This window comes from Halichoerus grypus, chromosome 8, assembly GCF_964656455.1.
Source record: "Halichoerus grypus chromosome 8, mHalGry1.hap1.1, whole genome shotgun sequence".
NCBI classification, from domain to species: domain Eukaryota; kingdom Metazoa; phylum Chordata; class Mammalia; order Carnivora; family Phocidae; genus Halichoerus; species Halichoerus grypus.
Window position 1 is genome coordinate 68,400,436 of NC_135719.1, and position 27,601 is coordinate 68,428,036.

General features: G+C 39.9%; 1 protein-coding gene across 5 annotated transcripts in view; it reads right to left on the reverse strand.

Annotated features, from left to right (window-relative positions):
- Window positions 1-27,471, reverse strand: part of TUBGCP4 (tubulin gamma complex component 4) — a 44,911-nt gene extending 17,440 nt beyond the window's left edge. For 4 of the 5 annotated variants that reach the window (XR_013450482.1, XR_013450481.1, XM_078079453.1 and 1 more), the window contains exons 1-12: window positions 27,339-27,471; window positions 22,311-22,439; window positions 19,397-19,519; window positions 18,957-19,010; window positions 17,890-17,946; window positions 14,802-14,881; window positions 12,227-12,428; window positions 9,267-9,432; window positions 8,910-9,034; window positions 2,380-2,430; window positions 1,852-1,957; window positions 38-145 (exon numbers count right to left, since the gene is read on the reverse strand). Coding sequence is in view for 3 of the 5 variants with exons in the window: in XM_078079453.1 (XP_077935579.1) it covers window positions 38-145; window positions 1,852-1,957; window positions 2,380-2,430; window positions 8,910-9,034; window positions 9,267-9,432; window positions 12,227-12,428; window positions 14,802-14,881; window positions 17,890-17,946; window positions 18,957-19,010; window positions 19,397-19,519; window positions 22,311-22,439; window positions 27,339-27,416 (1,279 nt within the window). In the remaining 2 variants the exon portion in view is untranslated. The remainder of the gene's footprint in view (window positions 1-37; window positions 146-1,851; window positions 1,958-2,379; window positions 2,431-8,909; window positions 9,035-9,266; window positions 9,433-12,226; window positions 12,429-14,801; window positions 14,882-17,889; window positions 17,947-18,956; window positions 19,011-19,396; window positions 19,520-22,310; window positions 22,440-27,338) is intronic. The other variant, XM_078079454.1, reaches the window with a different exon arrangement.
- Window positions 27,472-27,601: the final 130 nt, after the last annotated feature.

The window sequence follows — 27,601 nt, forward strand, 5'->3', positions numbered from 1 at the left end:
CCGTAGGAGCAGAAAGATGCAAGAAAGAATGGCAAACCTTTATGCTCCTTTCCATGATACTCAATCGTCAAGTGCAACAGAGGGAGAAGGTTGTCATCGTCCAGCAGGACCTTGTGTGCGGACTGCTGGAAGGCCACATTCACATCTGCAAGAAGGAGCACGTGGGCTGACAAGAACGTTAGGCTACATGACAGGCCCAGACGCTGCTGGCTTTCCACTTCTGCTCCAGCCTGCCTGACGCTAACCATAGGACGCCGTGGAGATGGGCTGCTTTAGCCTGCCTCGCATGCAGTTCTCCTTCTCTTGCTGATAATAGCACCCAATTTTCCTTGGAGAATCATCCCTCCCAGTATTATCCAAGTGGTTCAGTGGGGTTGACAACACCTGATGCTAGGGGTAGGCAAGTGACCCAGGCATGCTCAAATGGAATATAATACTCTACCTTGTTACACTGTTTTGTTTAGGGACATGAACATGACTCAAGCCAGGCCAATCCAGAGGCTCTATTCAGAGTAGAGCCTTTTTTTTTTTTTTTTTTAGATAAACAGGGACTTAGTGGGATGTGAGCTTGGTTGGAGGCCGTCTTGCTACCATATGGAGCAGGTCTGTCTGAGAAAGAAGGCAGAGGTGAAAGATGGAATGACACCAAGTCCTGAAGGCGTCATGTGAGCCACCAGATCAGACTTTGCCTAAAGCCTTCATCCTCTGACCTTTTCAGTTATCAGAATCAATACATTTTTCTTCCCCTTTGCATGAGTTTGAATTGGGTTTTCTCATATCTGCAATGAGAAAAGTCTTATGTGAGTACAGTGGCCATCTATTGTTTTATAGAGTAGGAAAAAAGGTAACCCTGTTGTTTCCCCCCATTTTCTTTTTTTGATTCTGATCCTTTCCTGACTCTCCTCATGTAGTTTGGTTTTTGCTTGTTTGTTTTAAAGATTTTATTTGAGACAGAGAGAGAGAGCACAAGCGGGGAGGAGGGTCAGAGGGAGAGGGAGAAGCAGACTCCACTGGGCAGGGAGCTGGATGCAGGGCTCAATCCCAGGACCCTGAGATCATGACCCAAGCAAAAGGCAGACACCCAACCGACTGAGCCACCCAGGTGCCCTCTCCTCATGTAGTTTGAATGGGAATGGTGATCATTCCCATTAGTCATGGGTGAACCCTTTACTGAAGTAGGCGTATCTTAATGTCTGACATCTTTGATGCGGGGGAATATATATGATCTGGACAGGGCTAATGAAAACCCCTTCTTGGAATCTTTTAAAATTTGCTACCAGAGAGACTGGATTTGGCTCCTCTAGCAGACACTGTGAGGTGGTTCCTGGAAACTGTTGCTGGCCATGTTTCCAAATGGGACTGGAAGGCCATGAGAGAGCATGGAAGAGGCACAGACAAGATACAGTAAGAAAGAGAATTCTAGCAATATTCAAGTCCCTGGTTTCAGTTGTTCTGAAGTCCAGCTATAGTCCTATCCCACTGGAGTTACAGATAAAATAGCAAATAAATTCCCCTTTTCTACCTAGGTTAGTTCAGGTTAGGTTTCCATCATTCACAACTTAAAGAATTCGAATACAAGTGGCAATAAGTAGCGATATGTCCCATGAGGAATGTAGGACTATAATCTGATAAAATACCTGATTTATACCCACTCTTCCCGGAAGGATCAAGAGGCTACTCCCAATGACCTCAGTGTGCAAGCTCACCTGAAGGGCCTTCCATCTTTGGAAACACTGCTCTCTAACTCACCAGGCTGCTCTTACGTGGAACAGACTGAATGGTTCAGCAGCTATCGAGAAACACCCTACAACATCAGTCAACTGGTAATTCTCAGGCCCACAGGGCAATTACCATGTTCAGTTACTGCAGTGGGTGGTGTTTTTAACATGTGTTGAGCTGTGTCAATGAAGGCCTGAAACAGTTCTCCACGTCCCAGAAGGTAAAAGTCTTTAATGATCTGCGGAAAGAATTTCAATTTATAATTCAGTAATCTAGCAGGGCCAGGAGCTCCTCATTGTCATCATTATACATGAAGTTTCTAATCTCATCAGTGTGAGCCCAGCCTACAAAAGGATATAGGCTTTGGGCATTTCACATGGGCATACTTTGCAACTCCTCAAGGCAGGACAACTGGTATGTCTTTAGTGTCATTTATTCATTGGCAACACAAGTATGTTCTCCCAAAAGAAAGTAAACACCCAAACCTTTATGCTATAGTACACGTGTAATATTAGGGAGAGTTTGCCCTCCTGGATGAGGACATGTGAGGCCACTCTGGAAGTCTGGGTACAGGCAACCAATGCTTTCAGGAGAGCCTAGAGAATAAAGTCACTGCCCACCAGCATCATTTTAAGAATTAAAAGACAGCTAAGCTGTTACCTTCAGCTGACCCAGTAAATCTGATTCTTCCACCATCAGCTTCCAGAGATGCTGTGAAAAGAACAAAACAGGGACAAAATTTCATTCCAAAGAAAAGTTCTATCAAGAATGGTTTTGGGGGCGCCTGGGCTCAGTCGTTAAGCGTCTGCCTTCGGCTCAGGTCATGATCCCAGGGTCCTGGGATCGAGCCCTGATTCAGGCTCCCTGCTCAGTGGGGAGTCTGCTTCTCCCTCTGCCTCTGCCCCTCCCGCTCATGCTCCCTCTATTTATCAAATAAATAAAATCTTAAAAAAATAAAAAAGCTTCTGCACAGCAGAAGAAATAACAAATTTAAAAGACAACCTCCAGAATGGGAGAAAATATGTGCAAACCACATATTTGATAAGGAATATCTGAAATATATAAAGAAGTCCTACAACTCAATAACAACAACAACAAAACACAAACAATCCAATTAAAAAATGGGCAGAGGAACTAAACACGTATTTTTCCGAAGAAGACATACAGATGGCCAACAGGTACATGAAAAGATGCCCAATATCATTAACCATCAGGGAAATGCGAATCAAGACAACAATGAGCTATCATTTCACACCTATTAGAATGGTTATCATCAAGAAGAGGTAACAAGTTGTTGGTGAGGATGTGGAACAAAGTAACCCTTGTGCTCTGTTGGTGGGAATGTAAATTGGCTCAGCCACTATGGAAAACAGTATGGAGGTTCCTGAAAAATTAAAAATTGAACTACCATATGATCCAGAATTCTACTTCTGGGTATATACACAAAGGAAACGAAACAGGATTATCAAAGAGATATGTACACTCCCACGTTTACTGCAGCATTATTCACAATAGCCAAGATATGGAAACAACTAAGTGTCCATGATGAATGAACAGATAAAGAAGATGTGATATATAATGAAATATATTTCAGTCATGAAAAAGAAGGAAATTCTGCCACTTGTGACAACATGGATGGACCTTGAGCATAGTATACTGAGATACATCAGAGAAAGAAATACTGCATGATAGCATTTATATGTGGAGTCCAAAAAAGCCAAACTCATAAAAACAGAGAGTAAAATGGTGGTTACCAGGGGCTGCGGGGTAGGGGGATAGGGAGATGCTTTTTAAGGGTACAAACTTGCAACTAGTAGGTCAGTCAGTCCTGGAGATCTAAGTCATGGTATAGTGAACATGGACAACAAAGTTGTACTATAATCAAATTTGCTAAGAGACTAGATCTTAATTATTCCCACCACAAAAAAGAAATGATAGTTATGTGCTATAAGAGGTGCTAACTATCCCTACAATGAAAATCTTATTAGAATACATAAATGTGTCAAATCAACATGCCGTATGTAATACCTTAAATTTATACAATGTTATATATCAAATACATTTTGATTAAAAAAATAAAAGCACATGTATTAACGGTGAAAAATAAAAAATGAAAACACGTAATAAAGATCCTCAATAAAACAAAGTTTAAAAAAAATTGTATGTTCAGGATACTTTGAGAAGAGTTATTTCAGGGAATGGGTGTGCTAGCTCTTCTATGATGCATTTAGAGAAGTGTTTATAAACACTTGTAATAATGGTATTTATAAAAGTGGTACCTAATTGCTATGAAATGAGTGCTCAAGTACAGGGATATGTTTGCCATTCAGCAATGCATTTAGAGAAATGTTTAAAATAATGATATTAATGATGGTTATAGGAACATTTTGTGCAAGCTTAAAAAAAGGAATAAACTATTGATACATGCAACATGGATTAACCTCAAAATAATCATGAGGAAAAGCAGCCTGACCCATCTCCTCCCCCAAAAGAGTACATACTGTTTGAGTCCATTTATATAAATTCTAGAAAATGCAAACTAATCTCTAGTGACAGAAAGCAGATCAGTGGTTGCTTGGGGGCACGGAGGTAAAAAGCGTTGAAAATAAAGGATGGAAGAAGATATGAGGTAAATAATGACCTGGAAGAGAGGTGGGTAATGACCTTAACTAAGAAAATAGATTTTAAGTAAAAAAAAAAAAAAAATTATATATATATATTATATAGAAATAAATATATATCATAAGTGATAAAGAGGACATTATATATACATAAAAGGAAAAACAATAAATATATATTCATTACAAATATGCACATGCCTAACATACAGCTTGGAAATGAGATATTAGAACATGCATAGAACTCTAGACTCACAGAATATATACTCTCTGAGCACAGGCAGAACTAAAAAACAAGAAAGAAACAGGCCCTACCTTAATCCATAATGGAAGCCTCAATCAACTCCAAAGGACCTATCTACAGACTGTGTTTTCCAACTATACTGCAATCGAAATTAAAAATAAATCCCTGGGGTTAAAAAGAAAATCAGAAAGAAAATAAAAAATTATTTAAGAACAGGATGATAATATATATACTCCATGCCAAAAACTTGTAGGGCAAGGTCAAAGCAATATGGAAAGTTTTATATATATTTCCTAGGAAGCAAAGGTTACAAATAGAAAAGTCAAGTTTTCAACCCAGGAAACTGGCAAAGAGTAACAGAAAACTCAAAGAAACAAGAAGGAAGAAAAATAATAAAGGCAGATATCAATGAGATAAAGAAAAAATAGGGTAATAAAAACACAAGCCGGTTCTTCGAAAAGATTAATAAGATTCAACAGTAAAAGATTAAAATAAAATACAAAGTAAAACAAATAGCTACAGATTTTCTAAAAAATTAAATCTAGATGAAATGGGCCTTCCTAGAAAAGTAGAAAATACCAAAATTAGTACAAGAAATAAAGGTCTTGAACAGACTAACGTAGGTTTAAACACACTGAATTGGTAAAGATTTTCCTCCCCCCCTCCTTTTTTAAAAGATTTATTTATTTATTTGAGAGAGAGAGAGAGAGGACACATGTGGGCGGAGGGGCAGAGGGAGAGGGAATAGAAATCCTCAAGCAGACTCCCTGATGAGCGTGGAGCCCCACGTGGGGCTCTATCCCCAGACCCGGAGATCATGACCTGAAACAAAATCAAGAGTCAGATGCTTAATCCACTGAGCCACCCAGGCTCTCCCAAGATTTCCCCTTCTTAAACAACCTAGCTTAGATAATTTTTCAGGTAAATTCAATAAGACTTCCAGTAACAACTCCTATCTTATATTAATTATTCTAGAAAAAACAAAAGTGATAGATGCCTAGCTCATTTTATGAGGCTTATACAGTCTTTATTCTGCAACCACATGGGAATAAAACCAGAATCATCTAATTTCACTAGTAAATGTAGATGCAAAAATTCCAAGTATTATACTGGCTGACCAAATCCAACAGTGTATTAAAAAATACAATCTCATGTTTTCAAGTACAGTTTATCTCAGGAAGATTCAACATCTGAAAATCTAACCGGGAATTTACCCTATGAGTAGATTGAAGGAGAGAAAGAACCCAGAGCAAGAAACTGCACCATCATCGATATAGAAAAAGCAGTTGATAAAATTCAACATCTATTTATGATAAAAACACATAGCAAACTAGAAAGAAGATAACTTTTTTAACCTGATAAACTTATGTTGCCAAAAGCCTACAGCAAACACAGTAATAGAGAAACTGTCAATGCATGATCTTTAAGAGCCAACAAAGCAAAAATGCCCACTATTGCCTCCAGTGGTTAATACGGTTTATATCAACTATCACTCCAGCTGTTTAATGTAGTATTAGAGATCCAAGACTGTAAGAAAAAAAAAAGAAGTCTAAAATTGGAAGTTGTAAAACTCATTATTTCCAAATGATATGATCATTACTTAGAAAAATCAACAGAATCAACAAACTATTAGAACTAAAAAAAAAAGGGGGCGCCTGGGTGGCTCAGATGGTTAAGCGTCTGCCTTCGGCTCAGGTCATGATCCCAGGGTCCTGGGATTGAGCCCCTCATCAGGCTCCCTGCTCAGCAGGAAGTCTGCTCCTTCCTTTCTCACTCCCCCTGCTGTGTTCCCTCTCTGTCTCTCTCTGTCAAATAAATAAAATCTTAAAAAAAAAAAAAATTAACCCACAAAAATTAATACTGCCATTTCTCTACATAAAAACAGTAACCAACAACAAAAAAATCAAAATAACAAATATTTAGGAATTAATTTTCAAAATCTTTTAAGTACTAAAAAATATACAGAAAAGTACACAAATAATAAGTTTACAGCTTGGAGAATTTTCACAAATTGAATACACTTGTATAACCAGCACCTTGAAAGCCCTCTTCCTGTCCTTCCCATTGACCAAGGTCAAATACTATCCTGACATCTAACACCAGATTAGTTCTGCATTTGAACTTTTTTTTTTTTTTTGGAGAGAGAGACAGTCAGGTGGGGAAGGGGCTAAGGGAGAGGGAGAGAAAGAATCTTAAGCAGGCTCCATGCCCAGCTCAGAGCCCAATGTAGGGCTCAATCTCACGACACTGAGATCACGACCTGAGCTGAAATCAAGAGGTAGATGCTTAACTGACTGAGCCCCACCCAGGTGCCCCTGCATTTGAACTTTTATATTAAACTTTATATTAACTGTTTTTGAACTTTATATAAATTCATATAGTATGTATACTTAAAAAAACAGAGAAAGAGAAAACCAAAAGGGGAGGAGTATGATATATTTCCAAGACACTCCCCCCTTTTTCCTTCTGAAAAGTAAATTCTATTTTCATTACTAGAAATTGTTATTTTAAGAGAATACCTTTAAAAAAGGCCTATTAGCTACAATTGTAAAAAACTTCAGTGAGTCTGAACTTCCATTCTTCATCTATCATTTTTACAAACTGGAAATGTAATTTCTACCAATATCCACATTTCAGAATTTCACAAGCAAAAAAAATTTGAAATCTTGTATAACTTCAATAAGATTTTTACTTTTCTCCATGAATTAACTCGAGTTATCACAAGAATAATAAAAGAACAGAAACAGATTTAATAAAATAAGATGAAAGGACCTCAAGACACCAGCCCCCTAGACAAGGGCTGCCTTGGCTATAGGCGGAGGGGCAGGATCTTGAAATTATGACAGGACAAAAGCATGTATTCTAGAGAGTTTAAATATTTACTTGCCCATAAAAAATCAAATGAATGTCACCTTATGTTCTAATATTCTGTCTCCATTACAGCTATCTGCCATGCCTACAATTTTTGAGACAGTGACTGGAAAAGGAAATCATATTCACAACAGATTACTATGCTTCCATTGTGAGGGTATCTGATGCTAAGCTTCCTAGCAGTTCTAGATCCTGCAGTGCCCTGGGTATGCTTCAAAATGACTTGCAGTGGTTTGTTTGCTGGTTGTCTAGTTGGATGGTGTAAATACAAGTACCTACTCCCTCCCTCCCGATGTAGATCTACCAGTCAGCAGCTCTGGAGGTGAGGACTTATACAAGTGCATGGTTTTTTTTTTTTGTTTTTAAAGATTTATTTATTTGACAGAGAGAGACGAAGCGAGAGAAGGAACACAAGCAGGGGGAGTGGGAGAGGGAGAAGCAGGCTTCCCGCTGAGCAGGGAGCCCGAAGTGGGACTCAATCCCAGGACCCTGGGATCATGACCTGAGCCGAAGGCAGACGCTTAATGACTGAGCCGCCCAGGCACCCCTACAAGTGCATGTTTTAAGATTTTCCGAAGCAATGCTATGCACAGCCAAAGTTGAAAACCACTAATATAGTAAACAAAACAACTGACTAAACTAAAAATCTCATTTCACATTATCAGAAACCTGTGAGCCAAATTTTATTTTAAGCCACAGCACAGATACACATCTGAAAAATCACTGGTCACAATCTAAGTTGGTGGATGAAGCACAATTCACTTAAGAACACTGAACTAGGGGGCGCCTGGGTCAGTTAAGCCTCTGACTCTTGATTTTGGCTCAGGTCATGATCTCAAAGGTCCTAGGACTGAGCCCTGCATCAGGCTCCCTGCTCAGTGGGGAGTGTGCTTGTCTTCCTCTCCCTCTGTCCCCCTGCTCGTGCTCGCTCTAAGTAAATAAATCTCTTAAAAAAAAAGAACACTGAACTAGGAGTTATAAGACCTGCTTCTGACGTCACCTTTGTTACTTACTGTGCAACAGCAGCCAAGTTAGCTTTCTATTTTATTCATTTGTAAAAATGGAAAAATAATACTTGTTCTGTGTTCCTCATAGGGTTATTATACCCATAAATGAAAAAGGAATAAAGCCATCTAAAATATAAGGCGCTAAATTTATAGTCAAAATCTGTTGATTCCTTGCAATTATTGCCAACTACATTGATAGATTCAAAATGATGACTGAATTTGAAAGTGAGACCTCCCTTTATTCAAGTAAGTAGCTAGCTAGCAAACTCCTGTCAGGTGTGAAGACTAAAGCAGTTCCGCCTCTATTATGAAAAACTTCTTGCCCTTTGACTCTCACAATTCCCTCCAAGCTAAGTTCTAACCACATAAAGAAGCAACGGAAGTCAAGTACTCAATTTCTGGGGAACTAGTCTGTTTTCTTGCTAAGAAAGCTGACTGTGACATACAAACCTCGGCCACAGTACTGCGAATACGATCCACCACCTGCTCGAAATCCACGAGGCTGAAGAGCGGCTGCTGTTTGAGCCGATGTAGTTCTGCAGCAAAAGTGTCCTCCTGGTTCTTCAAAATGGATCCTGCAAAACAGGCAGGCACCATTGAAGGAAGAGCAGAGCAGGACAGGCAAGGATTTCTAGTCCCCGTGGTGCAGCTCCTTCCCCTGCTTCTCACATAAGCGTGTCATGGTTGTGCTGCAATCTCGGTGCATCAATCTTATTAGCCACTCCCTCGGACCAGGCGTACACTGGGGCCACGCGGTATTAAAAAGGGCCTTTGAAGACAGGGCACACTGGGCAAGGAGGTTCTCACCTTTCCTAGTCAGGTTTACATTTTGATTCTCAAACATCTGGACAGATTCTCCGACAAACAGAATTTTTTCAGCAACCCTCACTGGAATGTAGGATGGCAAAATCTCCACTCGTAAGGAAAACTGCTTTAGAGACGGTGCCAGCATGTTCTCTTCCTCTATCAGGCGCTACTCAAGGAAATAATCCACATCAGACATGATGTATGAAGGAAGAAGCAGAAAGCAAAAAACATCACTAATTCTCCCAACCCATGATTTATATTTTCTAGAGGTAGGGACTTTACTTTTTTAAAAATTTATTTATTATAGAGAGAGAGCGCGTGCAAGTGGGGGAGAAGCAGAGGTCGACAGAGAGCATCTTAAGCAGACTCCATGCTGAGCGCAGAGCTGTACATGGTGCTTGATCTCACCACCCTGAGATCACAACCTCAGCCGAAATCAGGAGTTGGATGCTTAACCAACTGAGCCACCCAGGCGCCCTGAAGCAGGGACTTTAAACCTGAAGTTGCACAATGCCTAAATTACCAGTGTCAGAGAGATGAACATATTTCCATTTTCAGACAGCGGGACAGCATGGTGGAAATAACAGTGTTGTGAGGTTTTTTTTTTTTTTTAACAGCTTAACAATAACCCACAACCCTCAGACCAACTGAGGTTTTTTTTTTTAACATTAGGATTTTAGTCCTCACTCTGCCTTTACTACATAAGAATTTGTGCAGATCGGGAACCCGGTTTCCTTACCTGTAGCATGGAAGAATTAGTCTTTATTTTTTCCAGGTCTACAGGTCTGTGACTTTATTATCTCATCATATATGCTGGCTCTGCCCAGCTCTTTACTAGTACATAGCCCGAGTCATTTAGCCAAGTGGTTCTCAGTGTGGCTCATGGACCAGCAGCATCAGCCTCACTTGGAAGCTTGTTAGAAATGCAAATTTTCAAGCCCCTCCCCAGATCTAGGACAACCTGGGAGATGAGGCCCAGACATCCATCCGTGTCTTAACAAGCTCTCCAGCTGATTCTGACACACGTGGAAGTTTGAGAACCACTGATCTGGCCCATGAAGCCCCAGATGCCCACCACCCAATCACTCAGGCCCTCACATTTCTCCAACTTGCTTTGGATTTAACTCTTAACCTCCAGCTCCAACCAGGAACTCTGGGCTCCACAATCCTAACTTTGAGCTCTGCTGTTCACGCTTTCTGTTTTGTGCTCTAATGCAGGCGGTCCTCAGGGCAATACCCAGACCCTCTTTTCTTTTCCCTCTCCTCACTCTTCTTAAACAATCATATCTTCTTCCATCACTGAATATTGTAACAGGTGTTCTAAATCTTTTTATATCACAGGACTCTCTGCCATTATATAAAAGCTATGGACCTTCCAGACAAATATACAAACATACATTTCACAGAACCTCCTGAAGCCACCCATGGGCCCCAGGTTAAAAACTGCTATATGCTGATGACTCCTTAAACTTTATCTTCAAGCTGGACTGTTCTTGTGAGCTATAAGCTCAACCCACTGGACATTTCTTGCAAGTACCTCAAACTCAACATGTCCAAAATTAATTTTTTTTTTTTTTAAGTAGACTCCACACCCAGTGTGGAGCCCAATGCAGGGTTTGAACTTATGACCCTGAGATCAAGACCTCAGCTGATATCAAGAATCAGACGTTTAACCCCTCAACATGTCCAAAATTAGATCCATCTTCTTTCTCCCAATACCTGCCAAACACATTCCATATCATTTCTACCCACCTAGCCGCTGAAGGCAGAAACTTGGGTTACATTCTTGATTCTTCCCTCTGGACTCCTATCTAATCACTAAGGCCTACCTAGTCCACGTCCTAAATCTCTCTCAAGCCACTCTATTCTTCTGCATATTTACTGTCACCACCCTTGGTTTAGGCCACCATTATTTTTCACCTAAGTGTCCCCAACATTCTCTTAACTGACCTACCTGCTGCTAGTTTTAGTTTTTTTTAAAAACAATTTACCCACACATTATCCAGAGTCATCTATCGTAAAGTCTGATTGTGTGAACCTCTTGCCTAAAATTCTTCACTGGCTCTCAGCTCTTTTGAGGTTCAAGTCCAAGTTCCTTCCCATTGTTTACAAGGGCTTTCATGATCTTACCTCAATAATTCCATTGGCTGCGACTTCCCAATCCCCTCCACTGTCCTTGCACTTTGTATTTCAGCCTTTACTTGACCATTTCAACTGAATTACTACTGGTTCCTCAAGTAAGCCATGTCTTTCATGGTTTTTGTACTTTGTACACATCCTTCCCCCTGCCTGGAACATTTCTTGATCTCTCCTCCTAAACTCTGCAATTTAGACGTACATTCCACTGAAAAGCTTCTCTAGCTACTCTAAAACCAAGTTCTGAGAACACCCATACTTACTAATGTCACTGTTGACTTTTCTACATTTTCCATTAAACAATAAGTTCTTTAAGGACAGGGTCTGCTACATTTTATTCATCTACTTCAGTTAAGCACCCAGTAACTCTCCTAGAACAGTGCCTGGCATATATGTAACAGGCATTCAAGAAAATGTTGTAGCAGGACAAATGAATGAATAAATGGATCAATGGATGAATAAAGACAATACAGGGCTCTGGGGACTCTAATCGAAACTCCAAGCTACATTTAAAAGTTATAGGATAGCTACATGGCTACCTTAAGAGACAAGACTTACTAATCTCATAAATGCATATACTGGGAAAAGGGGAAACAAAGGACTCTCACAAATATATTTTCTATTTCGTAGTCTCACATTAAGTTAGGTGTTAAGAATGCAGCTAAGATAAAACCAAGTTCAGGTGTTTATATCTGCAGAATTTGTGAAAGATGCTTCAACTATGACGAGCTGGGAACTGGGGTGGAAATCACTGAAAGGTCAACTAGCTATAGACTTTCTTGACTCCTGGCAGGAGTATGCTAGGCTTTCTGCTATGCTCTCACCAAGTCCTGGAGTTCTCTCAACTGTTTTCCTGTCAGTCCCCCGATGCCCAGATCCTCCTCATCCTCTTCTGGCTGGGCACTGACATTACCGGAAGAGGGACCCTGTTTGATAAAGAACTCTTCGTGCTGGTCCAGGAGGAGTCCATGTAGCATCCAGGCTGAGAGCTGCTTATACATGACCCCATGACACACAGCTAGGATCCTGAGTGGAGAGAAAAGTAGGAGCCTTAGAAGTCCACTTAACGAACATTAAGCCCCATATGGGCACAGAGGCCGTGCTCTAAACTGTGACAGGATAAACAGAAGCCTGAGAGTCTGATGACTCAGAAGGGAAATGACCAATTAGGCTAAAAATAATTGTGCTATTTTAATTTAAATGTTTGTGAATGAACTAAGTGATTAAATTTCCAAACTTATAGGCTACATACTAAAGTCTAAATGCTCAGTAAACATTCTGCTAGTTTTTTAGAAGAGGCACATTTTCTTTCCTCCTTTTGTGTAGAGTTTCAAAACAGGGTTCTTGTTAAAATTAAATGCACTTCTAGGAGTCTTTCTGGCTAACACAGTATTAAATTTGTTTTATTTTTGTTGGAATCACATAGGGAGAGTAGATTCACTCTGAGAGAGACAAGTATACCTGAAGAAGTATAATCCAACAAAATGCAGAAAGGTCGTTGGAGAATGCGATACTCTCATGGTCTCAAAGGATCACTTCCCAGACGACATTAATTACAAAGAGGAAAATGTGCCTTTAAAATGGAGCTATCTGACAGAAAACACCTACGCCAAGTGATCAAGCTATTACACCACCAATAATGGAACACACTTACTTTCTGTGCCTTCCAATGTGATGCAACAAGAAATAATATGGCCTATGGTATGTAGTGTTCTTGCCAAAAATGTTTAACGTAAATCTAATCATCAGGAAATAATAAAAAAAATCCAGGTCGTGTAACAGTTTACAAGACAACTGGTCAAGACTCTTAAAATGTCAGTTGTCATCAAAGATTAAAAAGGCAAGGAAGGGCACTGTTCCAAATTAAGGGGACTCAAAAGAGGTGACTGCTAAATGCCACATGAGAACTCGGACTGCATCCGGGAGTTCAAAAAAGAACAATGGAAAAGGACTTCTGGGGGACAACTGGAGAAATTCAGATTTATTTTGGATAATATACTATTGAATTAATGTTAACTTTTTTGGGTGTAATATGGTATTGAAGTTATATAAGAGAACTGAGGTTATATAAGCCTTTTTTCTTTTTTTTAAAATGGGAATTATGTTTTTTGTTTTATAAAGATTTTATTTATTTATTTGACAGAGAGAGACACAGCAAGAGAGGGAACACAAGCAGGGGGAGTGGGAGAGGGAGAAGCAGGCTTCCCGCCCAGCAGGGAGCCCGATGCGGGGCTTGATCCCAGGACCCTGGGATCATGACCTGAGTGGAAGGCAGACGCTTAACGACTGAGCCACCCAGGCGCCCCATAAGCCTTTTTTCTAAAGAGATACAAAACTGAAGTCTTTGGTAGTTAAGCTTTTCAAATGATTCAGCAAAAAAAAAGTAGTATGCGTGTGTGTATATTTATATATATTTACATGTATGTATTTCATAGTCCATATAGAGGGGAAAAAGAAAAATGTGGTCAAATGTTAAAAAAAATCAAATGGGGGGCCATTTACATTTTGCACATTTGAGTATTCGGTCTACAAAGTTTGGTCCCCGCAAATATATAACAAACATGCACTTATCGTATGATCTGTGTAAGATTTTATATTCCATGCACAAAATTGTGTATATTTATATAGAAAGAAATATACAGCAAAAGTTAAATTGTGTATCTCAAAGATTAGAAAATATTTCTATTTCTTCTCTTTGCAGGTCTGTATTTTCTACAATCAAAATGCAGTTCTTTTATTAGGAAAAAAAAAAAAAGCCCAGTAATAGAGAATTAAGTTCCTTAAGCATGTTCTGGGAAGTTTCCTTTTGTGGATTCTAACAGTATTTATATTTATAATATATTTAATTTTAATTTTACATTTATAGACTATCAAGTGAATACACCTGTACTTAGCTTTCTTCCGCTGCTGGTAATTTTCTAATTTCCTGATATAACAGAAAACACTGCAATGAGTGTTTCTGCATATGGTTATTTTCTTCTTTCGAATAACTGTTGGGATAAAATTCCTAAGAGTGGCATTATGGGATTATAGAGTATAAACATTTTTAAGGCCCTTGATATGAAATACCAGCTACTCAAAATACACATGATTAGATGTAGCTACTTTATCCGGCACATGTAATGGAAATTCTCCAAGGATAATGAGATCCCCAAATTAAAAAGCATTGCTTCAAGGTTATCTAGGCGACTAGATCCTAGCTTTGATACTCAACACTTCATAACACTCTTTTTGCAGTTTCTGAGCTATCATACATGCGGGTTTTTATGGATCTTTTCTATCCTGGTCATAACTTTTCCCAGAGGGAAATCTGAGATGAGCTGAAAATAAAACAAGTGCAAAGTCAAGTCACTTGATCACCCACCCCTGCCCGCAATTCCCAATTAAGCCAGGACTTACTTTTCTAGTGCACTGCGAACAGGAGGCAAACCTCCACAGCTGTGTTTGTATACCGTTTCCAGGATTTGACAACCATGAATCTGCACAAAATACAGCCTTGTCAAACTTGATTCCATTTTAATAGTTCATGTAGCACAAACTCATATTCTATATTCAATTCAGAGGGCACAATCCAGCGGATGATGGGGATAAAGATCTATGTATAGTTCTGATTCTGACTCCAATTCCAATGTGTTTGGGGGGCGGTTTCCCCCACAACACCAAGCAATTCTCGAACAGCAGCTGGGTGTCCTACAAGTCAACTCAATTCTGACACTACCTATCCAGAATATCATCAGATTCCACAAGTTAAGGGGTCAGTCCCACAAGACTGTCCTCTGCTTCTGACACCAATCTCAAGCCCAGGACTGACTGGCTGATAAATCAGAAGTTCCCATGACCCTCTCCTTGGATTCCATTAATTTGCTAACACAGCTCACAGAACTCAGAAAACCCGTTTACTCACTAGATTACCTGTTTATTAAAAAGCATACTAAAGATATGAATCAACAGTCAGATGAAGAGATGCATAGTGTGAGGTCCCAAACAAAGGAACTTCTGTCCCCGTGGAGTGTGGGCCCAGCAGCGTAGCATGAAGAAGTATTCTGGTTCATCAACCTACAAGTTCTCTGAAAGCAGTCCTTCTGGGTTTTTATGGAGGCTTCATTACATATGCACAAGTGATTAAATCACTGGCTATTGGCAACTGAACTCAATCTCTAGCCCCTTTCTCCTCCCCAGAGGTCAGGGGTATGAAAGTCTCAATCCTCCGATCAAATGGTCGGTTCTCCTGGCAACCAGCCCATCCTTAGGTGCTTTCCAAAAGCCACTTCATTAACACAGACTCAGGTGTGGTTGATAGGGGTTTGTTATGACTATCAAGACACGTTTATCATTATCACTTATGAAATTCCAAGAGTTTTAGAAGCTCTGTGTCAGAAAGGGGATAAAGACCAAATATATATTTCTTATTATAGATCACGATATCACAATAGTTGTTCTCAACAGTCTGGACCCTCAACCCTCCTTACTCCTCTCCACCCCACCGATACCCCACCAGCAGCAGCAGCAGCAGCACCTGGGAGTGAGTAAGAAATGCAAACTGTTGGGCCCAACCCCAGCCTTACTGAATCAGCATCTCTCGGGTAGGGCCCAGCCACGTGGTTTTAACATTCCGCTCCAAGTGATTCTAATGTACGAGGAAGTTTGAGAACTACTGCGCTAGAGAAACCAGAATCATTTAGAGTTGAAATTCCAAGCTAAGAGGTAAAGAAAGCTCTTTATTTCAGATTAAGGCCTAATTCAAACTATTTATAAGGCACACACTTTTCCAAAAATCTGTTTCCTCCTTCTATGTCCTTCAGGCTCTCTCTCTTTTTAAAACTGCTTTACTGAGGTATAATTTATATACCATAAAATTCATCCATTTTAAGTATACTGTTCAACAATTTTTAGTAAATTTACAGTGTTGTGCAACCATTGCTATAATCTAGTTTTATAACATTTCCATCACTCTAAAAGGATCCCTCGTATCTGTTGGCTATCATCCCTGTTCTCCCGCCCCCACCCCATGTTCTTGAGACCTCATTTTTTAACTCTCTAGAGCCAGAGCACACTGGCTTCTCTACCACCACCCGGGCAAGGAGGAAGATTTGCCCACCTGCAACCGCTTTACTCAGTTTCTACTCTTCCTGTGGTCGATGCAAACTGAAAGTCAACTGAGACATGCAGCTAAGCATGGAACGCTTATACTAATTCTACTTACCTAGAAGGTCCCCTCCAACTTGGGGGGACAGTTTAGTAGTGTGGTTAAGAGCATAATCTTTTGAGTCAGACAGACCCGGGTTTAGATCCCAGCTCTACCATCTCCATCTGTGTGACACTAAGCACATTACCTAACCTACTTGACCCCCTAGAGGACTGAAAGGGATCAAGTATGTGAAGCACTTAGCACAGTGCCTGGTATACAGTAAGTACATAATAAAAGCTGAGTGTTATCTGATGAGGGTAATCAGCTTTCAAGAGCCAAACAACACCTCCCCTACTGGCTTTGCTGGCTCAGAATAAACTCAGCACAGCAGAAATTTCTATACTTACACAGCACAAAAAATGAAGCAGCAACCTGGCAAAACTGGTTAACTAGTTATTATTTATCAAGGTAAACACTCCTAATAATCTAAGGCACAAATATAACAGCTTAAAAACATAAATGAGCTGAACATATTTAATCCATTTGTCCTTTTTCATCCAGTTATGGACTAGCAGATTCTTCTAATGTGAAATCTCAAAGCATTTTTTCCTTGGTTATTACCTCTGCCCAGAAAAGGCATTCTCCTGGTTTTGGGGACCCTCATTTTTCAATGCACATGATAAAAACTTGTGATAAGAACAGGCATATTTAATAAAATAAGCATCTGTGTTTCAACCCATGATCTAATTCTTAGAAAACTGCCAGCATCCTAATCATAAATCTATTATACTTTCTAAAGATGAACTTTCCACTTCTCCTCAAGATCCATATCCAACATTTCTTTTTTTTTTTTTTTAAGATTTTATTTATTTGAGAGAGAGAGAGCATGAGCCAGAGGGAGGGGCAAAAGGAGAGGGAGAAGCAGACTCCCCGCTGAGTGGGGAGCATGACATGGGGCTTGATCCCAGGACCTGAGATCCTGACCTGAGCTGAAGGCAGACACTTAACTGACTAAGCCACCCAGGTGCCCCCATATCCAAAAATTCTAAATCCTTAATGTAAAATGCTCTCACCTCCAGATACCATCCATAGCATTTTGCTCTTACCCAGCAGCATTCTGGGGTACATCTATTAACATTACCCCCACCTCTGGATCAGGAGGTTCTTAAGGGCAGTCTTGTAACTCATTTTTGCATTTCTGACATTTAGCATGATACCCAAGCAAATATTTTTAAAAGAATGAACAAATAAATGACAACTACTAAAAACTAGGGTCTTCAAAAAAGAATGTAAGGCAAAATTAATTATGAATACATCCTTGGTGCTTACCACAGCAAAGGAAAAAAGGAAAGTTCTCACCTTTTGACTTTTAATTTGTTCTACCACAACCATTACAGAGGGAAAAAGGAGCTGGAACTGCAAAAATCAGAGAATGATTAGGAGGGTACATAATCAAACACAAGGAAAAAAAAATTGATTCAGGAAATGCTTTTGTTTCTAAATAGTCCCACTTAACCCAAAGATGGCAATACCACAGAACAGCCAAGATCCAGTATCCTAAGGCAATTTGATATGGGTTTGGCTGCAGAGAGAGAATGACAGATATAAGCAGTTTCTATTTCTGAGACTAGCATAATTGTTAATATTGAAGTCAACATAAGAGCATTAATATCAGACATTAGATTTTCACTAAATTTGGAGCTTTCTAAACAGTTCTGATCTCGGAAAGCATACACAATATAAAATGCCGGGCTCTGAATCCAGAAGGAAAAATGTTCTAAAAAATAATGTCTTAAGTTAGATTGTTCTTTTTTTTTAATAGATTTAATTTTAATTTTTAAATTTTTTTCGGGGGGTTGGGCAGAGGGAGAAAGAGAGAGAGAATCCTAAGCAGGCTGCATGCCCAGCGCAGAGCCTGATGCAGGGCTTGATCTCACAGACCCTGAGATCATGACCTGAGTCAAAATCAAGAGTCAGATGCTTAACCAACTGAACCACCCAGGTGCCCCTCTTTTTTTTTTTTAATTTCTCATTTTTTTTTTAAAGATTTTTTATTTTTAAGTAATCTCTCTACCCAACGTGGGGCTCAAACTCACAACCCTGGTATCAAGAGTCACATGCTCTGGGGCGCCTGGGTGGCTCAGTTGGTTAAGCGACTGCCTTCGGCTCAGGTCATGATCCTGGAGTCCCAGGATCGAGTCCCATATCGGGCTCCCTGCTCGGCAGGGAGTCTGCTTCTCCCTCTGACCCTCCCCCCTCTCATGCTCTCTCTCTCTCTCATTCTCTCTCTCAAATAAATAAATAAAATCTTTAAAAAAAAAAAAAAGAGTCACATGCTCTGACTGAGCCAGCCGGGCACCCCTTAAGTTAGATTATTCTAACAATATCAACAGATTCCAAGGCATTTTATTATTTGGGCAGCATACCTGATCCAAGGAGTAATTGACATGTGATATGGAAAGATGGGGGTCAGCCAGGAACTGCAACAAAAAACACTGTGATTAGGGCTCCATATAAAATATCTTGAATCTATTTGATCTCTGAAAACTAGATGGGAATCTGAGAAGGGGCTCCATGTTAGTTTTAGACTATTGAGAATTGATAGTTCGTAGAGTATTAATTCTGATTTTTCAGGTGACCAAAAAACCCAAAGCTAGGGCTCTGATAAACTCACTCAAGAACCTTTGCCATGATCTGCACGCCACTTTGACCATGATTTGGGCAATCACAGAATATACTGTACCCTTTAGCCTTGCAGAAAATAGCTCTCTCTTAACTACCTGACCACATCAAAGGGTATTTCAAATTCAAGAACATGCCCTAATCGGCTGTCCCAGAGACGTCTTTCCCGTATCTCCTCTCTCACCTCTTGTTCCAAATCAAGCAGTGCTTGGCGATAAGGTTGCAAAACCGAATCCAGCCCCGTGCAGAAGGCCCTTAGGTAGATTCCATGTAACCCACCTTGGCCCTGCTGAGATGGATGGTGATCCTGAAATCAAACAAAGAGAACTCAACCTCACAGCTCAGACTCTAAAACCTGAGGAAAACATTCTCCTTTATTAGTGTTATTGTTTTTGCTTAAATGATTCCATATCAAAGCAGTGCTTCAATGAGAGGAAAACCCAATTAGAGAGACAGATTTTGAATTCTGACCTTTTACAATGTGGTATTTTAATTTCCCATGCAGCCTAGATGTTACAATCAGGTAGGGGGCACCTGGGTGGCTCAGTCGGTTATGCATCTGACTATTGATTTCAGCTCCGGTCATGATCTCAGAGTCATGAGATGGAGCCCCACACTGGGCTCTGCACTGAGCATGGAGCCTCCTTAAGATTCTCTCTCTCTCTCCCTCTCCCTCTGTCCTTCTCTCTCTCTCTAAAATATACAATGAGGTAGTACCTCATATTGTCAGTGGAGATTTTTCTATAACTAACCTTACAACTTTCAGCTTAAATCCCTTTGGTGGCTTCTCATTGCCCCAGAATAATATCTCAACTCCTCTGCATGGCATACAATGACTTCTACATTCGGGCCCTTAACTATCTCTCTAAAATTATCTTTTACTGCTTCCAACTTCACATTCTCATTTCCAAACTACCCACAGTTCGCCAAATGTGCCTTGCTTCTATTTCTCACCCCCATGAATCTGGATGTGTTCCACTTATAACTGTGTACTCATCTTTATGACAAATACCTACTCTTCCTACAGGACCCAATTCAAGCATCTCTTTTCTCAGAGCCCTTCCTAACTCTCCCTAGGAAATGAACTGCTCCCCCTTTGTTGCTTTCACAGCATCTCTATGTAGTGCTTGAACTGTACTTTTGTTTATACGCCCCCCTCTCTAGACCAAGAGCTTTGTGAAGGCAGGACACACACTTTATTCATCTTTGTATTTCAGCTTCTAGCACAGTTCTCTGAACACAGGGTAAATATTTACTGAATAAATAAAATGACCTCAATCCTCCTTCTAAAATCCCTTTCTCTTGTCTGGCCTGGCAATTCATCAGAAGCATGAATCTGATAGTCAACATGAGGAGTGATAAGACTCTCACCAAGAGCCTATTTACAAATATGGCTGGTCTTTCAGGAGACCTGCAATTTTTTCTAAGAGCCTCTTCTGTATTTTACACAGGGAATTGCAGAGGAAGCTGACTAGAGGCCACGATGACCAGCCTCTCTGGCTATGTCTTGACTTGGGTGATCAGGCTCTGGTGGCAGTAGATACAATCGCAGAATACCACAACAAATGGGGTAGGAAGCTTGGACTCAGTGGTTACGAGGCATGGTTAGTCAGAGGACGCTGCAAAGGATACTAGCAGTTCCTGAAGATAAAGGTTCACAGCTATAATAAGACCAGCATGGGTGTAGGGTGAAATAGACCAGATGGGCTTACAACCAGCCAATTTTGTTTTGATCTTGTGTCATTTCAGAGAACTGAATGTCTTCATTTACCACTAAATGAAAGAGAAATTAAGTATGCTTTTACTGTTCTCAAAAAAGAGGCACTATAGATATCTTTAGAATTTGGGAAAGTAGGAATTCACATATTATATAAGATAAAATCCATATAGTCACAGGAATACAGGACAGCTTTTTTTAAGTGTTACTTACAAAAATTAAAACTATATATCATCTTTATAAATATATATATGGGTTCCAACTCTGATAATTCATGTGCCCCCATTAATATGATTTTATAGCAAAATGGCATTGATTAGATTTTAAACTCACATTTAGCTTACACGTTTGCAATAAAATCCTTTTGAGAGAATCAGAATCCCTGTCCCAGAGAGGAAAATATAAGGCATTATTCTCCAACTCCTCTGCCCCAGAGATGACCACCAAAGGCCTGACAACCAATTTATATAACAGAGGGTACTGACTGCATTATTTCAGGAATCCTTCCTTTTCCTTTCTAGAAGTTCCTACCTTTCTCCCCAACCAGAATCATTGTTTCAACTGGGCAACAGTCATCACTGAATCAGAGTCACACAATTCAGCAATCTTTTTACTTACCTCGGACAGAATTACAGACTGTTAAAAATAAAAGGGAACTTTAAAATTTTCTCTTTTAAAAAATATGAGTGCTTACTATGTGCCAGGCACTTTGCATGAATTACCTTGTTTAATCCTCACAACCCTATGAGATAGGTACTACCTATTAACCCTGTTTTATAGGTAAATGAACTGAGCCGAAGTTACTGAACATTAGGTTACTGCCAAGCAGTCTATGGCCAGTAAGTGATAGAGCAGGACACAAATCCTTGACCTCTACACCATTAATCACAATTAATAGTGTATAATTCCAATTAATTCATATTAATGGATAATATTTATTAAGTGCTTGCTATGTGCCAAGCACCTTCTCTGATTTAACTCTTTTATTTTCAAATAAGAAAAATGAAGCCCAAAGATTTTAGCTGATTGCCTCCATGTGACTAAGGAAGTTAGAAGCAAAATGGCAAAAATATCTGAAATGATGCTTTATGCTTTTACCACTGGAATTGGAACTCTGGTCCAGCTCAAACTGATTTAACTCAGGTCTCCTAAAACTCAGGCAAAGCGTATTTTCTCTTCTACCAATCTGCCTAGATTGGTCCCTGTGTATATTTTCTCCCTTGTTTGAGCTAGTTACCTGGCCCTCACTCGAATAATTCCAATGATAAGAAATTCATAACATCTTGAGACTTATCTCATATCAATTACCAATGGATTCACTCAAAACCTGCCATGACTTCTGACCTCTGGAGGTGTCCATTCCCTGGGAACAGCAGCCTACCTGTTGCTGCACATGGCCCGTGTACTGCTCAATGAACTCAGTGAAGCGAATATAGTCTGTGCCCAGCCGGCAGAGTCGATTCAGGACGCTGGTTTCACTGGGATGGAGAAATGGGAAGTCCTGTGACACCTGCAGGAAGAGGAACAGGCTAAAAACACTGATGCCTGCATATATTTGAGGTGCTTCAAATGCTTTATACTATGAATCACTTCCCTTCTCAAGATGCCCATTTAAGCTTGGTAATTCCAAACTGCTACAAAGGTGTTGCTCCCCATCCCTGACCTAATTAGTTGTTTACTGAAATAGGTGGTAACACATGGTAAAGAATTCAAACACGACCAAATGTTGTACATTAAAAACAAGTCAACCTCCCCATAGGTGGCTACTATTACTTGTTTCTTAGGCCATCTTCCAGGGATGGCCTGTAAGGATATGAAGTTTTTGACCTGATTTCAACAAAGTCTCTTTAGCAATACTGCTCAAACCGGGATCTGCAGACTCCAGGGGTTTCTCAGACATATTCTTAAGATTTACAAATTCTCTATAAAATTTTAAATTTTATTTTCATTCAATAAAAATGTAAAATTAATGTAACATACTATAATCTATAAAAGCACCTTATAACTGACATATAAATGTAGTGTCCATATTTTCATTTGTATTTGGTATTTCATTTCATTGGGTATTATTTTAATTGAAATGAAGGCCAAATAATAACCTACTATGCTATATAAAGGTTTCACAGCAGTTCAAGTAGAACACAGTAGTAGGAGAATGTACTCATTCAACCACATTTTTTTTTTATATTGTGGTAAAATATACATAACATAAAAGTTACCATTTTGGCCATCTTTAAAAGTACAGTTCTGTGGCATTAAGTGCACTCACACTGTTGGGCATCCATCACCAACATCCATCTCCAGAATTTTTTTATCTTCCCAAACTGAAACCCTGTATTCATTAAACATTAACTTCCCATTCCTCCCTGCCCCCAGCCCCTGGCGACCACCCTTCTCTTTCTTGTCTCTATAATTTTGACCATTCTAAGTACTTCAAATAAGTGTAAATACAATATTTGTCTTTTTTTTTTTTTTAAGATTTTATTTATTTATTTGAGAGAGAGAGAATGAGAGAGAGCACATGAGAGGGGTTAGGGTCAGAGGGAGAAGCAGACTCCCTGCCGAGCAGGGAGCCCGATGCGGGACTCGATCCAGGGACTCCAGGATCATGACCTGAGCCGAAGGCAGTCACTTAACGAACTGAGCCACCCAGGCGCCCACAATATTTGTCTTTTGATGACTGGCTTTTTCACTTAGTATAGTGTCTCCAAGGTTAATCCATGTTGTAGCATGTATCATTTGAATTTTCTTCCTTTTTAAGACTGAAAAATATTCCATTGTATGTTTGTGCAGCATTTTGTTTATTCAATTCATTTGCCAAGGGACGCCTGAATTACTTTTACCTTTTGGCTATAGCAAATAATACTGCTATGAACATGGGTATACAAATATCTGTTCATGTCTCTTCTTTAACTTTTTTTGGGTGTATACCTAGAAGTGAAATTGTGGATCATTTGGTAGTTCTATGTTTAATTTTTTTGAGGAGTCACCATATTGTTTTCCACAGGGGCTGCACCATTTTCCGTTCCCACCAGTAATGCAGAAGGGTTCTAATGTCTCCACGACCTCACCTACACTTGTCATTTTGTTTTTTTGATCTAATGGGTATAAAATGGTATCTCATTGTGCTTTTGATCTGCATTTCCCTAATAATCAGCCATATTGATAATCTTTTCATTTACTTATTGGCCACTGTATATCTTCTTTGGAGGATCAACCGTCTTCTAATGAACACCTACTTATCCCAGGCACTGTGTTAATATCCCGAGATTAAATAGTGAACAAAATCAGATGTAGTTACTATCCCCAAGGAACTTAGCATATTACATATTTATATCATGAGTACTGTATTTTGTGGATGCCAACTTTACGTGACAGTAAATGCAGTAATAAATAGGAAAAGAAGAATTTTTCTGTTACTGAATCCACAATGTTTAGGACTTTAATTCCATTTAATGCAGATTTTAATGACACAATGCTAACCATATCTTCAAGTATAATAACTTAAGAGGTAACACGACACAGTGCTTAAGAATGTGTCTTTGGGAGGCCAGCCTAATTACTCTGTTAGTGCAGTGTCTCCCTTCAGCTGGAGCTGTAGCCCCAGGAAAGCCTTGCCTGTGCCTTTGGAAAAAAAAAAAAGAAAGAACTCATATTTGGAGTCAGATTGCCAGGTCTGAATCCCTGAGTTGCCTCTTACTTGCATGAAATCTTAGACAAATTATAATACCTCTCTGTGCCTCAGTTTTCATACCTAGAAAGTGGAGATGGTAATTGTGGGGATTAAATGTTAACACATGTAAAGCCATGCACATTGCAAGTGCTCAATACATAAAAGCAATTTTTTATTATTAGGACAGCTCTACCCAGTTATCAAGTGATATTCCCACTAAAATTGGAATTTTGAGCAGTGCTTTGTTGGCAGAGTTTTATAAAAGTTCAAGGTCTAGTTATTCTGAAACAGCAAACAATACCTTGATTGATACCATTTGGTACAACCTACTTATATGAACAGGCATTCTTTACCACAGACTTACTGAAGTCAAAATCGAGATCTGTAGCAGTCATACTATTATTAAACTCAGCAATATTAATATTAATTACTAATATTAATATTATATATTAATATATATAATATATATTAATATTAATAATATTAATAAACTCAGTATTGTTTCAGCAAAACAATAGTATATGTCACATTAAATCACCGGTTCTCAATCAGAGGCGATTTTGCCCCATTTGGTAAATGGAGATATTTTTGATTGCCACAATTCAGAGGGTACTACTGACATCTAGTGGGTAGAGGCCATGGATGCTGCTAAACATCCTACAAGGCACAAGCAGGACACACCCGCACAACAAAGAATTATCCATCCAGTCTACAATGTCAATAGTGCCAAGGTTGAGAAACCATACATTAATGTTATTTTGAATTTATCCATTTGGTAGTTTTGTTCACTTTGTAACAAATACTTGGTTTTATAGTTTTTTAAGAGCAATATGCTTGAGTTTATACTTAGGTTAATGTGTACATATATTCTATATTATAATAAAATGATTTTTATCAATATTAGGCATTCATAACAATTTTCCCTTTATTTGATTGTGAAAAACAGTGCTCTGCAGAAAGTATGTAATATTTTCTGTTTTTAGTAGTCTTTTTTCCTTCCATAAATATCTGAACACCTACTATATGGCAGAAACTGTGCTGGCTACATTGATGAAGAAAACCACTATAGTCTTTGCCCCTGTGGGCAAACTATGATGGAGAAAGACTATTAACAGTTAGCAAAAATAAATAATATGAACTGTGCTAAGTCCTATAAGGGAGATAAACAAGCTGCTGTGATAGAGAATAATGGCATACGGTGAGGATACTTAAACAGATGGTCAGAGAAAATTTTTTCTGAGGTGACTTTAAAGCTGAGACCTTAAGAAGTCAAGCTTCCACAAATACTTCCTACGCATTTTCTTCCTATATACCTGCCATTGTGCTAGTTTTATAGGGGAAAATAACGAGAGGAGTCTGATTTATAGGTTTTATATAATAAGAATGTCATTTTTCTGCTCTTCCACAGCCTATACTGCCAATCCTTATAGAATAGGCATGACTTTTTTTTTTAAGTTTTCACTTAAATTCCAGTTAGTTAACATAGTGTAACACTAATTTCATAGGTGTATAATACAATGATTCAACACTTCCATACAACACCCAGTGCTCATCACAGTAAGTGCACTCCTTAACCTCCATCACCTATTTCACCCATTCCCCCAAACCCCTTTCCCCTGGTAACCATCAGTTTGTTCTCTATAATTAAGAATCTGTTGCTTGGTTTGGAATTGGCATGACTTTGTGATCAGACAGAGCTAGATTCAAATCTTGCCATTACCAGGACTAGTCACCATAAATTTCTCTGAGCTTCAGTTTGCTCTTTTGTTTTTTCTTTTTTTTCTTTTAAAGATTTTATTTATTTATTTGACAGAGAGAGAGATAGAGAGAGCAGGAACACAAGCAGGGGGAGTGGGAGAGGGAGAAGCAGGCTTCCCGCTGAGCAGGAAGCCCGATGCGGGGCTCGATCTCAGGACCCTGGGATCATGACCTGAGCCGAAGGTAGACGCTTAACGACTGAGCCACCCAGGCGCCCAGTTTGCTCTTTTGTAAACTGGGGCTAACAATACCTAGGTTACTAAGTTATTGAGAGGATTGGATAATATTACTGAAAGCAGAAGTAGAAAAGAATGGTTCAAATACTGGAGCCAAGCGGACCTGGGGTTCAAAACGAAGCTCACTAATTACTAGCTACCAGATACAGGGAGTTAATCTGTGAAATGGAGATAGGTAATTGTGAAGATTAAAAGAGATAATGCATACAGTACCTAGCCCTTCCTCCTCATACATTCCTGGTTACATGAAAATCGCCTTCCAAATTCTCCTAGTGCAGAAATTTCCTGGGAAAGGAGTAATGAGGGAAACACTCCTTCATTTTTCAGTCAACAAAACTGGCCGACCCCATATAGTGCGTTAAGCGCTACGTATTGGGACTAGCTTTCAAAGCTCACTTTAAAGCAGTGCAAGCGTGCAAATGGGTGAAAGCGCCTTTTTCACTTTTACATCCAGTTCCCCAGCAACTCTCGCTTAGACACCTCAACCTTAGGCCGCGGCGCGTGCTCCCTCCTCCGGGGTCCGCCTCCTGTTTGCCGGCCCGGGCCCAGGCCTCTCGAGGTGAGGTATAGCGCGCCGACGCCCCTCAGGCACTTCCCGGGTTACCAGCCTAGGGACTCGCCCCGCGAACACCTCAGCCCCTGCAAGCCCCGCCCTTCGACCCCGCAGACTCCTCCCCCGGACACTGGCGCAGGCCCGCCCATTCTGCGCTCCCGGGTTCCCGCGCCCTGAGCTGGACCGTACCTGGAGGCCACTCCGCTTGTTCCATGTGAAAATGGACCCTGGGTACCCGCTCAGAGCCAAGAGCAGTTCGTGGATCATTCCCACAGCGGGCCGCGAGTCCCTATATCCGTCGCCCCCTCCTCCAACGCCCCTCCAGGGGACCGCGGAGGCGAATGCTGCCTTCTCGACAAGCGCACAGGCCCCTGGGACAGGCGGTTCGTCCTGAATCCCAAGTGGCAAGACAAATGCTGTTGGAAGAGCTGAGGGGAAATATTACGGGATAG